This window comes from Lepisosteus oculatus, chromosome 10 (assembly GCF_040954835.1).
Source record: "Lepisosteus oculatus isolate fLepOcu1 chromosome 10, fLepOcu1.hap2, whole genome shotgun sequence".
NCBI classification, from domain to species: domain Eukaryota; kingdom Metazoa; phylum Chordata; class Actinopteri; order Semionotiformes; family Lepisosteidae; genus Lepisosteus; species Lepisosteus oculatus.
The window spans coordinates 17231047-17245056 of NC_090705.1; the positions used below are offsets into that span (position 1 = coordinate 17231047).

Genomic DNA, 14010 nt, shown 5'->3' on the forward strand with positions numbered 1-14010 from the left:
CCACTTTATCCAATTCAGGGTTGTGGGGAAGACAGCGCCTATCCTGGCACGCAACAGCGCAAGGCAGGATACATCCTGGACAGGGCGCCAGTCCATCGCAGGGCAGACACAGACAAAAACATGCACACAGTCGCACCAGGCCCACACCAGTATGTTTTTGGACTGCGGTGGGGGGGGGGGGTGGGAGACTGGAGGAAAACTGAATGAATACAGGGTGAACATATAAACTCCACTTAGATAGAGAGCACCCCAGGAATCGAACCCAGGGCTCCAGCAGTGCAAATCTCCAGTGAGAAAGCAGAGATATAAATTTGTAAAATGGAGACGAATTAGGTTGGCACTTCAATTTTTTTCATTTACTGTTTTGAAGCATCAAGTAAATCAAAATAGAGACTTTAGACATTTTGTACCTAATTTATTCTACAATTCTTCCACATAGCGGAGACAAACAATTGTCAAAGGCAACAGCATATTTCTCAGTATCGATATATCAAAAGTTTAACGTGTAACTACAAACAAGTTTTCTTATAAAACAGTTATATGACAACAAATAAATACATTTTGAACTGCAGTGGACTACCTGTATTATTTACACAATAAAATAAGGTTTATATAACAAACTATATTTACAGCTAAAAGTAATGGTGTGCATGTGTTAGACTGACAGAGCGGTCTTTGTCTCAGCTGTGAGACTGGATACGCTACCCAGAATTTTTTTCAGCTCCTTGTAGCTGAAGTGCAGCTGCTCAACCTCAGCCTTGTGACGGGATCGAGTGTCTTCCAGCTCTGCTAACAGACACTTGTTGGTTGAAACTAAGGATCTGAAATAAAACAAAATTAAGGACAGTCCAAAGAAAGGAACGGTTATTTCTGCAGCTTCTGTTACTAGCCAAATCAAATGTCCCTTTTCAGTTTTAACAATTTCACACTGCTTACCATTGCCCTCTTATAAATCTCAAAAGATACTTTATCAGAGAATACAGATGTAAGTGAACAACTGAATTTCTGTTGTGGCTCATCACTTTAAAATGACCCTGGCAAAACACGAATGGGGTTGCCCTCTCCGTAACTCTGGGATTGTGGGACTGTATTCTGTTCCTGAAACAAGATTGGCAATGTATGAGGGAGTCACCAGAACTGCGTACTGCGATGGTAGCAAACCCGCAGAGGATGGGTGAATTGCAAGTGGCACAGGCCAAATATTACTGCAACCTGCGCCATTGAAAAACATGGAGTCTGAGAGGACTATAATTTTATGACGTGTTACAAGACCAGTGCTTGAACAGAGTCCAGAGGGCATGCACACTGCGATCTAAAACCATTATTTAGTTATTTTAAAAACAATTAACAATTCTGACTGCAGCTACAGTAGGTTCTGATTGCATACCGGTGGCTTTCTTGCAACATCAATGCGATCTCCTGAACCCTTTCGAAGTGCTGTAACTTCTGTTTCAGCCCTTCAACCTCTCTCCTAAGGTTCTGATTGTTGTTCTGGTGCTCTGAAGAGAAGACAGAAAAAGTTCTTATAAAGTCCCTCTGTGCAAATCACTACAGCATTATATGTTATTCTTTATGTAACAACACCAATGACAGCCGAGAGTTTCTTTCATGTACTGTAATACATATTATATAATACATATCTAATATAAAACAGATTAGAAGTATTTCAGACCTTAGTATAACTCCTGTTCTATGAAAGCTGAAAAAAATCGGCTTCCAAGACAAAATGTGATGTGGCTGGCAACATAATCTGTATTTTAACAAGCTCATGATCCACTTTTCAAAACCAAGTATGTTTACTGCCTTGTATTGACTGATCTCAGCTCTATTTACTGGTGGTATTAATGCACAGGTGACATTGTTCTGGTTTTCAAATTCACTGTAGCAGAAGCATTTGACTTTGAACTTTGAATTGTACTGAATTGTAGATTTTTAGCAGGAAGTGTCAACCAAATTTTTACCCCAAACACTACATTACATATTTCTACAACAACCCTTTAAAAATAATAATATTATTTTTAATTGCTCACTTACATCTGTGTGCATGACCCTTAAAACTGAATGTAATACGTATGAAATAAAATACGAGAGAAAAACCTAAGGTACACAGGACTTTGACATGATACATCTTGAAATTTAGCACACAAGTGAGCTAATACAGGTAACAGGTAACAGGTAACCAAATTATGATCTTACCAACCACATTTAACCGTGTTTAACAGGGTTATACTATAGTTCTCTGCTACAAATCATCTTTGATTTAGGTACAAAACTTAAAGTGTTGTGTATAAGATTATGCTATTTTCAACTGTTCACATCCATTTCTGAATCAATGCAATAATTTTTAGTTTTAAAAATAATCCAAGAGGATTAAGATAATATACCATAATTGATATCTGAAACATTTTAGGCCAGATATACAGTATCTTTAAGGTGATGAAACAACTCTTCCTGGAACAACAATTTTCAAATACTGTACCATTTTTTCATTCTGCTAGCAGGAAGTGTCAACCATTTATTTTTACCCCAAAAACCACATTACATATTTCTATAACAACCCTGTTTAAATTAATATTTATAGGAACAGGTATGGGGGCAGATACATACCAAGAAGTTCAAACTTTGATTCATCGCAATGTTTACTGTTTAACAATTTTTGCTCCATTTTAATAAGCTGCTTGTGCAGGGACACATTCTCTTCCAAAGTGTCTTTTAATTGTTTATCCAATGTGTCCTGATAAAAACAAGCATAATTCAACAGAGAGAAGGTCATAAAAGCAGGAAACAAGAGTGCGTCTCACAGAGTACTGATTGGTAAGCTCATAATATATTAGGTCTTAAACTATAATTATAGATCCAAAATAGATCAAAAAGACAATAGAACAGCATGTGTTATTCAGAGAAAACAATCTCCTTTTAATCACAGTGCCCGCCTAGGAAAAACAATGGGAAAGAGAACTGCATTGTGGGACAGGCAGTAGAGTTCAGTAGAGGCAGTAAGAGCAGGCCAATCTGGGTGAGAGAGGATAGACACTTAGGAGCTACAATGTCTAACCCCTGACACAAGGTACTACTGTACAATATGAAGGAGCTGGCTGATATAAACAGTCAGAATGCAGGATTGCTGGTATCAGTATGAGTTTATGCCGACCTTTATATTTGGTGAGACAGAACTGCAGTGGGTGGGTGTTAGCATGAGGCTATCATGTAGGGACAGAAGTGGAGACACCAAGGTGAAGCTCAGCATAATATCTAGAACAAAAACATCAGATCTTACAATAGTATTCCGTGCCTGGCTCAGCTGGGTAGTCAGGTTTTGTATCTTCCAGTGATATCCCTGCTCCTGTTGTTCTATCTGAGTAGACAGAGGTTGGTTGTCTTCTTTTACCTTCTTCATTTCATCTTCCAGTCCAGTGCTGTCTTGTTCCTTAGATGGCCCCAGTAGTGACAGAATCTGAACAGCTTTGGCTTTGATAAAATGATAAATATATGTATATTAATGATAAAAATAAGGCCACATAAAAGATCACAGAAGAAAACGGAGCACAATATGCACTTACTCAGGAAGTTTTCATTGCAGTGCAGAGACCCTTTACCATTCCAGAACTTATCCACTTGATCCAAAAGTAATTCCAAGGGTTCTGAATGCATTGTTTTTCTGACAACTGGAAGATGAACCTATTAAAAAATTACAGTGACATAAAAACCCACCAAAGAAAGAGACAGAAAAAACCTAGACGGGTGTGAATTTTAACTTACAGCACTTGCTGTCTAATAATATGATTTACTGGTGTGATACAGTACTTGAAAGCATGTACTCTTGCATGAAATACACAAAATAAAGAATATGCCATATCATAAAAAGTCATTAAATTCAAAGAACCTATACCTCTCTGGTTAATATTAAGTGGTTAATATTTTCTCCTCTGACTGTAGGTTGTAAGCAACATTTTTCCCTGGTCTCTCTGAAAATTATCTAACTGGAGGGTTTCTCTGCTACACAGCAGACTAAAAGCTGATTCAGTTGGCATAAGGTCAGGTGATAGCACTCAATCAATTTCCTCTTCAGAAGTTCAAGCTGTCGACTAGCTTTATGCATAAAGCCAAGTATCATTTCAACCAGCAGAAATGTGTGTATCACGGTACACTTGCTGTAAATTGCCATTGATCATGCAAAGTCTGACAGCCCCTGAAGGGTTAGAACAGGTCATGAAAATCACTGCCAAGATCGACATTTGCATCTGTAAATATATATACAGTACAGTAGGCTCATCGGCCTTTCCTCAGGTTGCTTCCTAAGAAAGCATATCTTACCACATATTGTGTTACTTGTTCAGTACTTGCTGCGCCCTCTGCAGAATGGCAGCTTTGTTCTGGTCCATGAGAAGACTGCAGAGGCGTTTTCTGACATGGTAATGAATCAGGTAAGCCCTCAACACTGGGGGTGGCACGTCTTCCCCTGTGGGCAGTCTTTCGGCTGCGAGAAGCAGCTGGAGATCGAGGAACGGCAGAGGTCACAGAGGAGGAAGGACGAGTTTTTGAGGAAGTCGTTGTCTTGTTTTCCATTCCAGGGCTGATTGGTCCTGCTTAACAAGAGAAGACTAACCTTGAACTATTGAAGTGAAATGACCTGCAGGCCATTAGGTTACCAGTTCTGCTGATAATTATAACTCAGTCATCTGAAATTTTAATCATAAAGGCAAAGTTACATTAGACTCCTCCGCCTCCTCAGGTTTATTGTTTTGTTGTGACCAATCATCACTGCAGCTTTATTAGACTTATGTTGCAGATTGGTAAATTCCATGTTGCTCTTTCTTCTTGTACTATATGTTTATTAACCCAAATGAGAATATTCTTTTCTTGTTTTATGGAATATTAGGTCCTGAATGACTGGGAAAGCAGCACTTATTACTTCACACTGTGTGGTATTTCGCACCTGGGTGTGGCGTGAAGTGTCCCTGGACTGTAACACTGTAGCCAGGCTTGGCCTTATCTTCAAATTCCCATTGACGGGCAGAATGGCTGTCCTTCGACTTGGGTTCTGCAAATGTCACCCTCATACCCTCACTTCCTTTTACACTGCTCAAAGGTGCACGTCTTGGAGAGGAAACAGTGGCCTGAGGCTGATCTGCAGGAACAGAATTTAACATTTTAGACAGGAATTCTCATAAGCAGATGTTATTATAGATGTTTTCTATTAGGGAAATCTACCACTTTTTATATCTGAAATAGTGGCTCAGGGTAAGAATTGTTCTGTTAGTGATGTGCAATCCATCCTAGGCAGCTAAGATAAAGCCTGTGACAAATGTCAAAGGATCACAGTTACATGGCCAGCAGAAACAGGAAATGTGAATATACAGTATAACAGACAAGTTTGACAATAACTGCAAGCATCAGAGATGTCCAGAATCTCCTTTGAAAGTGAACTGCATTTAAAACAGCATTTTATCACAAATTTATTTGGAATGAAAGAGAAAGCAGCACATTTCATTTCCTTAGAAAAAGTACTTATTAGTGGATCAAGGTACAGTATATTAGTAACTTAATTTTAGTTTGTTCAGAACGTTAGCTGCCTTATAAAGCCATTTCAGTTTGGTAGTAAATAAAATAATGCTTTTTATTTTGCCAGAATGTGGATTAGCATGAGTTAATGAATAACCTATTATTTGTTATCTTCCTGTTTGTGAGGAAAACGTGTGACTATGTTTCTTTTGAAAAGTGGACTATTTAAGATTATAAGATTATAATATAAACATGCAAACGTAGAAATACACTTTAAAAAAATATAATAAACATTCTTAAAGTATATGCAGTTTCTATATGCATTTCTACACCTATGCTTATGGGGAATGTTATTAGGAAAAGAAGAGTAATGAGGACTCACTTTCTTTCATTTCCGGTTGCTTTCTGAGGATTGATGTTGGTGAATCCTGAATGGCAAAAGTTAACACATCAGTCCAAGTAATCAGAATACTTCTAGTGCAACTTAGTAGTATTATTATTAAGATCAAAAGAACACTCAAGAATGTAAAGCTGCCATTAAAAAGTTGTTAATGATTTGGAAACAACCTGTACAGAACGTGTTGAAACAGAAGATGAAAACAAAAAGGTTTTTTCATGTTCCGTCTCAAGAAATACAAGTGAATATTAATGGAACTCATACGTGCTCCTCTCCACGGAAATCTTTAGTAAAAGGCAAAGGATTTATACTATATGCAGAGAAACAGAGTATGCTGATAAAACGGAATTAAATGTGCATCCTTTTCTGTGCCATTTTTTTTTAATTATGGAGTAACAAACATTTTTCTGTGTACTACGACTTAATTTTCTCATTCACCACACAGTGGACTGACCAGGAAAAGCGACTACCTCAAAATCAATGTAAAACACCTGAACAGCTTTACAAAGTACCAAACTGCATTTCAAACTGCTGAATCCAATACAGGGTCATGGAGGAGCAAGCAATAGGCACAAGGCAGGATACATCTTAGACAGGACACCAGTCCTTTGCAAGACATAAACACTCAGATCACAGCCAATTTTACAAAAGCCAATGAACCCACCATTATATCTTTGGACTGTGGGAGGAAATTGAAGCACCTAGCAAAAACCCAAACACTGGGAGACTATATAAGCCTCAAGCAGATAGCACCCAGGAATTAAGTCCTGACCTCCAGAGCTGCAAGGCAGCAATGCGTGATATATCTTATTACAAATCTAAACATAATAAAGGAACAGGAATATGTGTGGGAATGTTTGTTCAGTGGGTGTTCACCTGTTTTAACATGGTACTTTCTTCAGAAGGATGACAGCCATTCGAATAATGGGTATCTTGCCCATGGTAACCTGGAACAACAAAACATCTTTTCAAATCCTAAAAGAGAAGCTCTCAGAAGAAGCAGTTAATTATTTGTACAGAAAAGTACAAAAGGCAATTATATGAAACAATGGTGTAATTAAAGACTTAATGTAAGCCAATGTAAAATTGGTTAAGGACTCTAGGTTAAAATTATTCCCAATCATGCTGATCTCCAAACTTCTACTCAGGTTACAATTACAGCTGCTTCAAAATGGAAAAAAAAAGTTTAAGCAATACAGGTTTAAAATCTCATTTAAAAAAAAAAAATAGAATAATGCTTCCACTTTCCCATCAGCAGATGGTGCAGAAACACTGTTAATTTAATTAAATGCCACAAAACTGCATTTTTTTCCAATTGCAAAAACTGCAATAACTTTGCTGAATGTACAGGATATACATACAATTTTAATTTGTTTGTTTGAAATACACATTTCATGTATTAGTATGATGGCAGATCCTGTTTACAAGGATCTGTCTCTTGTAAAAACTGGAAGATTTTCCCTTTAGGTGTCCCTTGGGTTAAAGGATATCGCAATGAGCATTTGTCAAGTCAGTGACCTAGTTGTGGGAGGAAATAAATACTTAATTTTAATATTTAATACTTAAGAGGCTCAACAAATCTTTTTTGAACCCAAACTCCTGAAATCCAAAATATAAAGCACTGCTTTCACTCTAAATCTGTATGGGATCAGATCTTGGACTCTGCAACTGCCAGACAGGTCCAGCCTGCCCCTCAGAGGTGCCGTTCTGCTCTGTCTTGAGTTCAGACGCTACCACGCCTTGCAACACGTGACTGACTGTACAGATGACTAGAGCCACAAAAAGCACCGAAAAGCACTGTCAGAGAACTGTTGAGTCTTCACCACAAATGTGTGAAGAACAGGCAGGTAGAAAAGGAATGGTGTGAGATGTCTCCAGAACGTCCAGGTGGGACAAATGATGTGCAAAACCAGAGGGGAAGTAGTTCCCCCACAGCACAATCCACAGTTGTAGCTTTCACTGGCAACACAGACTGAGTGGAATTAGCATTATCACTTTTCAAGTGGCTTTTTTGACTGGTAGCCTAGTTTATCTGTATTCAAGAAATAAAATGTTAAAACCAGTACTGTGTTTGCTGAATGTAAGGATGGCTTTGAGCTGTGGTTTTAGCATATTACATTTAAATGATCACAGATCAAAGCTGCAGGGCAAACGTGTTGCATGAATGCACTGGTATGCCTACCTCTGTTAAATACTGTTATTAAATACTACATTCATCTATAACATGTAAGAAAATATATTAAATTCTTCTTCTTTTTTTCCCCTCGGTACTGAAAAGGGAGGTGTGGACACCAATGTATTAACACTGCTCAGTTGCTAAAGGTGAAACCAGATTGAACTCATTCATGAGAACACAAACACAAAAATTAATTTCTGCGTTACTGTGTAATCACACTGATTAAGTTTCCCTTTCATTTTCATACGGGTCATTCATCCAAAATCAAAGGAGGTGACCAGTTGGTTTAGATGGCTAAATCTGTACATGTCCACTTCTTAATTAGACATCTTACCCCGTAAGCGATAAAGCTCGACTTCTGGGACTTTCTTAGTGGAACCCGTCAGGCCGGCAGGTTTACTCAAGTCCCAGTTACTCTTGGCAACAAGGTTTAGCACTGCTTCGTCATCTTCATCAAGGACAGAGCGTTTTTTACAGAAGAGCCTTACAGAGGATGCCCTCTTAAGACCGGACCTGTACCAGAAGAGATATTATCAAACACTGTGCACATACAGCACACATGCAGCAAGGTTAGTGAGGCGAAGAGGTAAGTATTGCACCTCTGCACACTGGACTCTGAGGAAGATGAAGAACCGTGCTGGTGTTCAAAAGCTTGCTCTGAAGTAAAATGCATGACAGCAGCTTTGCGTTCGCTGTCCCTCACAGGGTGATCATCTAGGGGAATAACAGCCCAATGCAATAGTAAAACAGAATGAGGAAAAATCAAGGCATCAAACAAAGGAGAAATCAAATCTGTCATAGATTCACAAGGCTTTTAAAAGAGAAAGGTGAATCACCACTCACATTGCAAGAAGGTTCTAAATAACTGAAATAGATTCAATTGTTAAACTTACTGTAGGTGTACAGTAACATATCTGTTATCTGCACATCTAATTTGACTATATGCTGAAGCCGTGACACTGTAAAAGTTAAACACAGCATATACGCTAGTAATTTTAAAAATGTTAACAGTTTGTAAAATAGTCTAGAAAAAGACAACAGAGTCTAACAATGGCTAATAGGATAAACACCTACAGTATTAGCCATTGTTATAGGATAAACACACAACTCTGAAAAGAAATCAAGCACTGGTGATATGATATTAATTACTCTTGCAAGTGACAGTAGTGATTGGTCAAAACACTTACCCAGTTTTCTAAGGTTGGGCAACATATGAACAATGTAGAGACGATAATCTGGGTCATTTTTTGTCACAGGGTTGAGCCGGAGATCCAGCTCCTTCAATGCAGTCAGCTTCCGGAGGGTAAAGATGGCTTTCAAGGAAGGTATGCAGTTGTAATAGAGGTTAAGCTTTTCAAGCTTCTTTAAGTGTTGTATCCCCTGCAGAAAAACATGAACAAACCACGTCTTTGAAATGACCTATAAATGTCTCCTTTTCAGTGGTGAAGCAGCACATCTGAAAGTTTATTTTTCTTTCACAGCTGCGACACTGCGATTAATCTGCTGTTGGAATGTCAACATGGCAGAACACCACCAGACCCTTCCAAGAAGGAGAGTGAAAATCCACTTGGTTTGCATCTTAGAACCACAGAAACCTGTGCTAAATAGGCTCTAGGTGAGATGGAGAAGAATGGCCCTGACCTCCAGAACACAGTACAGGATTGACTGATCTGCTAACATCTCATTCGCTCATGTGAACTACAGCACTGGGGTTAGACTGGAACAGGCCACTGCAGTGTGGGCAAAAGAGCAGAGCAAAATAATATATATATAGCCTTCTAACAACCTTTCTAAACATTGCACTGTTTTTTAAGGAAGCTTACTGGAGCTGTCTTAGACACTTGTTCAGATGTATTTTATCTGCTTGTTTTGTATTAAATTCCTAGGCATCACCTAACATTACTTACTACATAGACCTACAATAACTTACACCTAACATACAGTACACTCTGGAAGCAGACACAGCTTGCAAGACTGGGGGAGGAAAGATAAGAGAGCCACCTATTTCTTTGAATTTGCTGGCTTGAGTTGCTGCCCATTACGATCAGTGAGTAGTGGTTAAGGCTCTGAACTCTTGACCTGAGATTTATGTGTTCAAATCCTGGGTGGGACACAAATGTTGTATTCTTGAGCAAAGTTCTTCAGAGTTCCTCTTTCCCTACAGCAGAATCGGGACACTCAGCATACTGCTGTTTGTACTTTGAAAGCAGAAGCGTCTTGACAAAGTTGGGGCAGGTACCCTGTAAATCTTTCATTCCTGTAAAGTGATTTCTACTCCAGGAAGAAGACGTATTTCATACTTCTGCTTACAGGTTTGTGATTCACACATGATGAGCAGAACACATGCCCAAAATAATTTTCTTATCTTCATACTCTACCCACTGATGCTGAGTAATTCATCTAATCATATCATCTGACTGCTATTATGTTTATAAGAAGATATTTCCTAGAAAGCAAACCAAAAATAATACTTTTAGCAAACTTTGGACAGATGCAGATTAGTCTGTGATCTGTCAAGAAATGAGCCGATTGTTCTCTAAATCTTATGATGAACTCAAGTTTATATCAACACGTAGGACCTTGATATGTCACTTAGTTACTACTTATAGCTTGACATTCAATAATGCGTAAGATTTTTGTCGTTTTTTTCAACACAATGCAGGTGGTTAAATACTTTAAGATGTACTGTAACTGCCTTTTGCACCAAAAAGGGAAAAGGGAATTTATCTCTGTAACCTGAAACAGAGATCTAGATGGGGACTTGATCTATATTCAGTTTTTAACCCACTGATCTAATGCAAATATACCCTTGTAAGTACTTAATCTGTATTCACTGGAGTTTATATTCTTCTTCCTTTTAATAAGCTGAATCAGAGGTGCCCGTTCATAGCAATGGAGGGCCAGTGTGACAGGGTTCTGTAGCTCTCCTGAAACATCTGAAGAGCCCAGCGAAGCTGTTAAATTGATTAAAATTAAGAAGCCAATAAAGAGATGATTAAGAGCCAAGATGGAGCGAAGACCTGCAGACACGAACCTCCAGGACCACGACAGGACACCCTGCACTATATTATAAAGCCATAGTTGGACAAACATTAGCTTCCATTCACCTCTATCGAGACCAGCGCATTCCGAGAAAGGTCGAGATTCTTTAAATGAACAAAGTTCTTTAGAGAGTTTCCCACATGGGCGATCTTCACGTCATAGGACCCTGGAAGAGACAGTGATCTGACATCCGCTGGAAGCAAAGAAATTCTATATTAGACTTGTGTAAGAAAAAACTTAAAAAGAAAAGCTTATATTAAAGATACAGCAATTAACTTTTCACATATCATACAATCATGGATGTCATGTAACACACCTTGACTGAACAAGAATGTAGTAGCCATTTGAAAATCTAGTTAGCTTTCTTGGACAAGGGGATGTAAAGGTTACAGTACATAAACCCAACGCACTATAAAAAGTAGTACTGCTTTTAGGAGTTGCAAAACTATGTGAGAAAGAAAATTTCCTGGGTATTTTATTTTTCTAATAGTAGTGGGGGAAGTTTATCTTTTAAAGAAAAGGAAAACACATTTGAAAGTTTTTTGGAAATATGTAATAATTGCAGTCTTTCAATAGTAACTGTGTGCTTGTGTGTGCCCAGTATACGGTATGTACTTGTGTCCTGTCCAGTCCACGGTACTGGGATGTCATGATACTGGGATCCCAGGAATATGCTTTCTAGTAATGTGTACATTGGTATAATGATTGCAGAAACAAGCTCACTTGTTACAGAAAAAGCAAACATACAGCCTAACAAAATTCTGTTAAAAGTTGCCCAAACCCAGACTCTGAGGAGCTAAACAGTAGACTTTTGAGGATCTTCATTTACCTCACATTAGATACAGACAACAAAAATAAAACATTTTTCACATTTACAGTATATACAGAACCATCACACTGCGTCAATGAGCTATTAATTTTGTAGTCCTCTCCTCGTTACCACAATAAGGTAAAATGCTTTGTTTAGTGGGTTGAAACTTCATGAAAACGGATACTTAAGATTGTATGCTGTCCTAATTAAAAAACAATACTTGTCATTTAGTACCCATTCAAAAACGATCAGGACGTTGAGCTGGGACTTGCGAAGTGTTACATGCTTTGTAGTCAAGATTATTCTTAAAAGATCATGATTTGCAAAATGTTAGAAATACATCGAGTTCAAATAGTACACAGTTGTTACACATCGAGCTTTTCTACGCATTGTCTTTCTTTGAACGAAAATGCGCCTTTTCATCTGATATTCGGAACCCATCTAGATTAAACGTCTGTCCTTGCTCGTTCAGTAAAACGTTGGCTTTTTAATCGACAGCAGGTTAATGGTTTGGTACCCAGACAAACTATCCTTCTACAATTTGTATGTAGGTTGAAGTCCTACGTACAGTGCTTCCTTAGACTGTAGCATTAAAATGCCCAGCTACAGTATACAGTAAGTGACCCAAATCCAAATGTAAGTCACTAGTTAAAGCGTCAGCCACACAAACTCAATATTTTCGCGAGGACAATGTGGTTTTTACTGATATCTCCTTAAAGAAGAGCGCCCCTGTTCTTTTGTGTAAGAGAAGACAGCATCGAAACCAAGAAACGTGCTTTATGATGCACAAGAAGAGCAAACTACACGGACCCGTACACCTGACGCACGACTGCAGACAACAAGCAATCCAACCTCTCCGAAACAACAGAATTTCGTTTCGGGGCTTGAAACTAACGTACAATTCGCAGCGCAACGCAGTAGCCTAGCAAAGGCTTGGAAAACGTTCGAGTGTGTGTTCTTCACGTTTCAGTTGCGACACAGGGAGACGGTGGCGATTACCCAAGCATCTGTGCTGCAGCTGCAGCCTTTCTCGTATCCACTGCTCAGTTATCAGCAGACCGTCCGCCGCCATCCTTTCAAACGTCGGGGGGTTCACCGGGGCGAGCATGCGCGTTGCACCCTGACGGAAGGAGCCACTGTTTAGCTGCAGCAGCTCCACTTATCCCACTGAAAAGACTGAAGTCTAGAAAAAGCAGTTTTGTGTCAGCGAGATTATTGTTGTTTAATAGTGGTGAAGATGCACACAATAACTCTGAGAACCTCGTAATTGGTTACAGAAAAGCAAGTACATCGAAATAAAAAAAAATCAGATCTTGCTGTTGCTGCTGCCACTTCATATGGATACTCATTTCATATCAGAAAATATTGGAATATTAACAAACGCCTGAAGAATAACCTTTTAATTATGAGCTGACATAAACATAGTTTATTCAGCATGGAAAGTGAACACTATATTGAATAATAAAAAGGACGCGCTTACTTTTTGAAATAACCTGTTTTTCCCGGCCGGCTTTTCACTCAGGTCATCTGGCGTCCGAACACCTTTGTTCTTAACCGACTTAAGTTGGAGCGCGAAAATGTTATGTCATGGCGGTATCTTCTTCCCATCTGATAAATGTGAGAAGCGTGCAATGGTTATACGCGTGTAAAAGTAAATATGCACACAATATTTTAAAACAATGATGACATTAACTTATTTAAAATGCGTCAGTCCATCTAGTTTTCTGGGCTTCTCGAAGTTCGAATTTAAATGCAATAACGAAATGGATGGCTGTATTTAGTTTACATGAAACCACAATTTAGGAGCTATGGAAATGTTGTTTCAAGACTGTTTTTCTCACTTCAGAGATTGCTGCCAGTAATTTCCCAGAACAAAAAAGGAAGAGGTATTTAGATAATTTAACTTTCTAGCACTCAGTGTTCTATATCTCAAACATAGCAGGTCTAATATATTTCTTTCTGGGCTGCATTTACATTGTTTCATTCCCATTCAAAGCTCTATAAATAGATTGTTGTTAGATAATGTTTAATATCCACAGTAAAATGGACATTTGTGTCTGAAAACAATTTGTCTAATTGATG

General features: G+C 38.5%; 1 protein-coding gene and 1 pseudogene across 4 annotated transcripts; both read right to left on the reverse strand.

Moving 5' to 3' along the window:
* Nucleotides 1-400: 400 nt before the first annotated feature.
* On the reverse strand, nucleotides 401-13506 carry cep72 (centrosomal protein 72). 4 transcript variants are annotated; one of them, XM_015357605.2, is made up of 15 exons: nucleotides 13409-13505; nucleotides 12928-13111; nucleotides 11183-11310; nucleotides 9263-9455; nucleotides 8675-8789; nucleotides 8410-8588; nucleotides 6776-6846; nucleotides 5885-5930; nucleotides 4937-5128; nucleotides 4315-4586; nucleotides 3561-3678; nucleotides 3278-3468; nucleotides 2644-2734; nucleotides 1388-1499; nucleotides 401-821 (listed from the first exon to the last, which is right to left on the reverse strand). In XM_015357605.2, exons 2-15 carry the CDS (start codon nucleotides 13034-13036, stop codon nucleotides 656-658), a joined length of 1983 nt encoding a protein of 660 aa, XP_015213091.2. In that variant the 5' UTR covers nucleotides 13037-13111; nucleotides 13409-13505; the 3' UTR covers nucleotides 401-655. The 4 variants fall into 4 exon arrangements, 3 of the variants coding, with proteins under 3 accessions (XP_015213091.2, XP_015213089.2, XP_015213090.2); XM_015357603.2 differs by having other exon boundaries at nucleotides 2608-2734; nucleotides 13409-13503; XM_015357604.2 differs by having other exon boundaries at nucleotides 2608-2734; nucleotides 4315-4583; nucleotides 13409-13501.
* Nucleotides 6123-6232, reverse strand: LOC138241645 (U5 spliceosomal RNA; annotated as a pseudogene).
* Nucleotides 13507-14010: the final 504 nt, after the last annotated feature.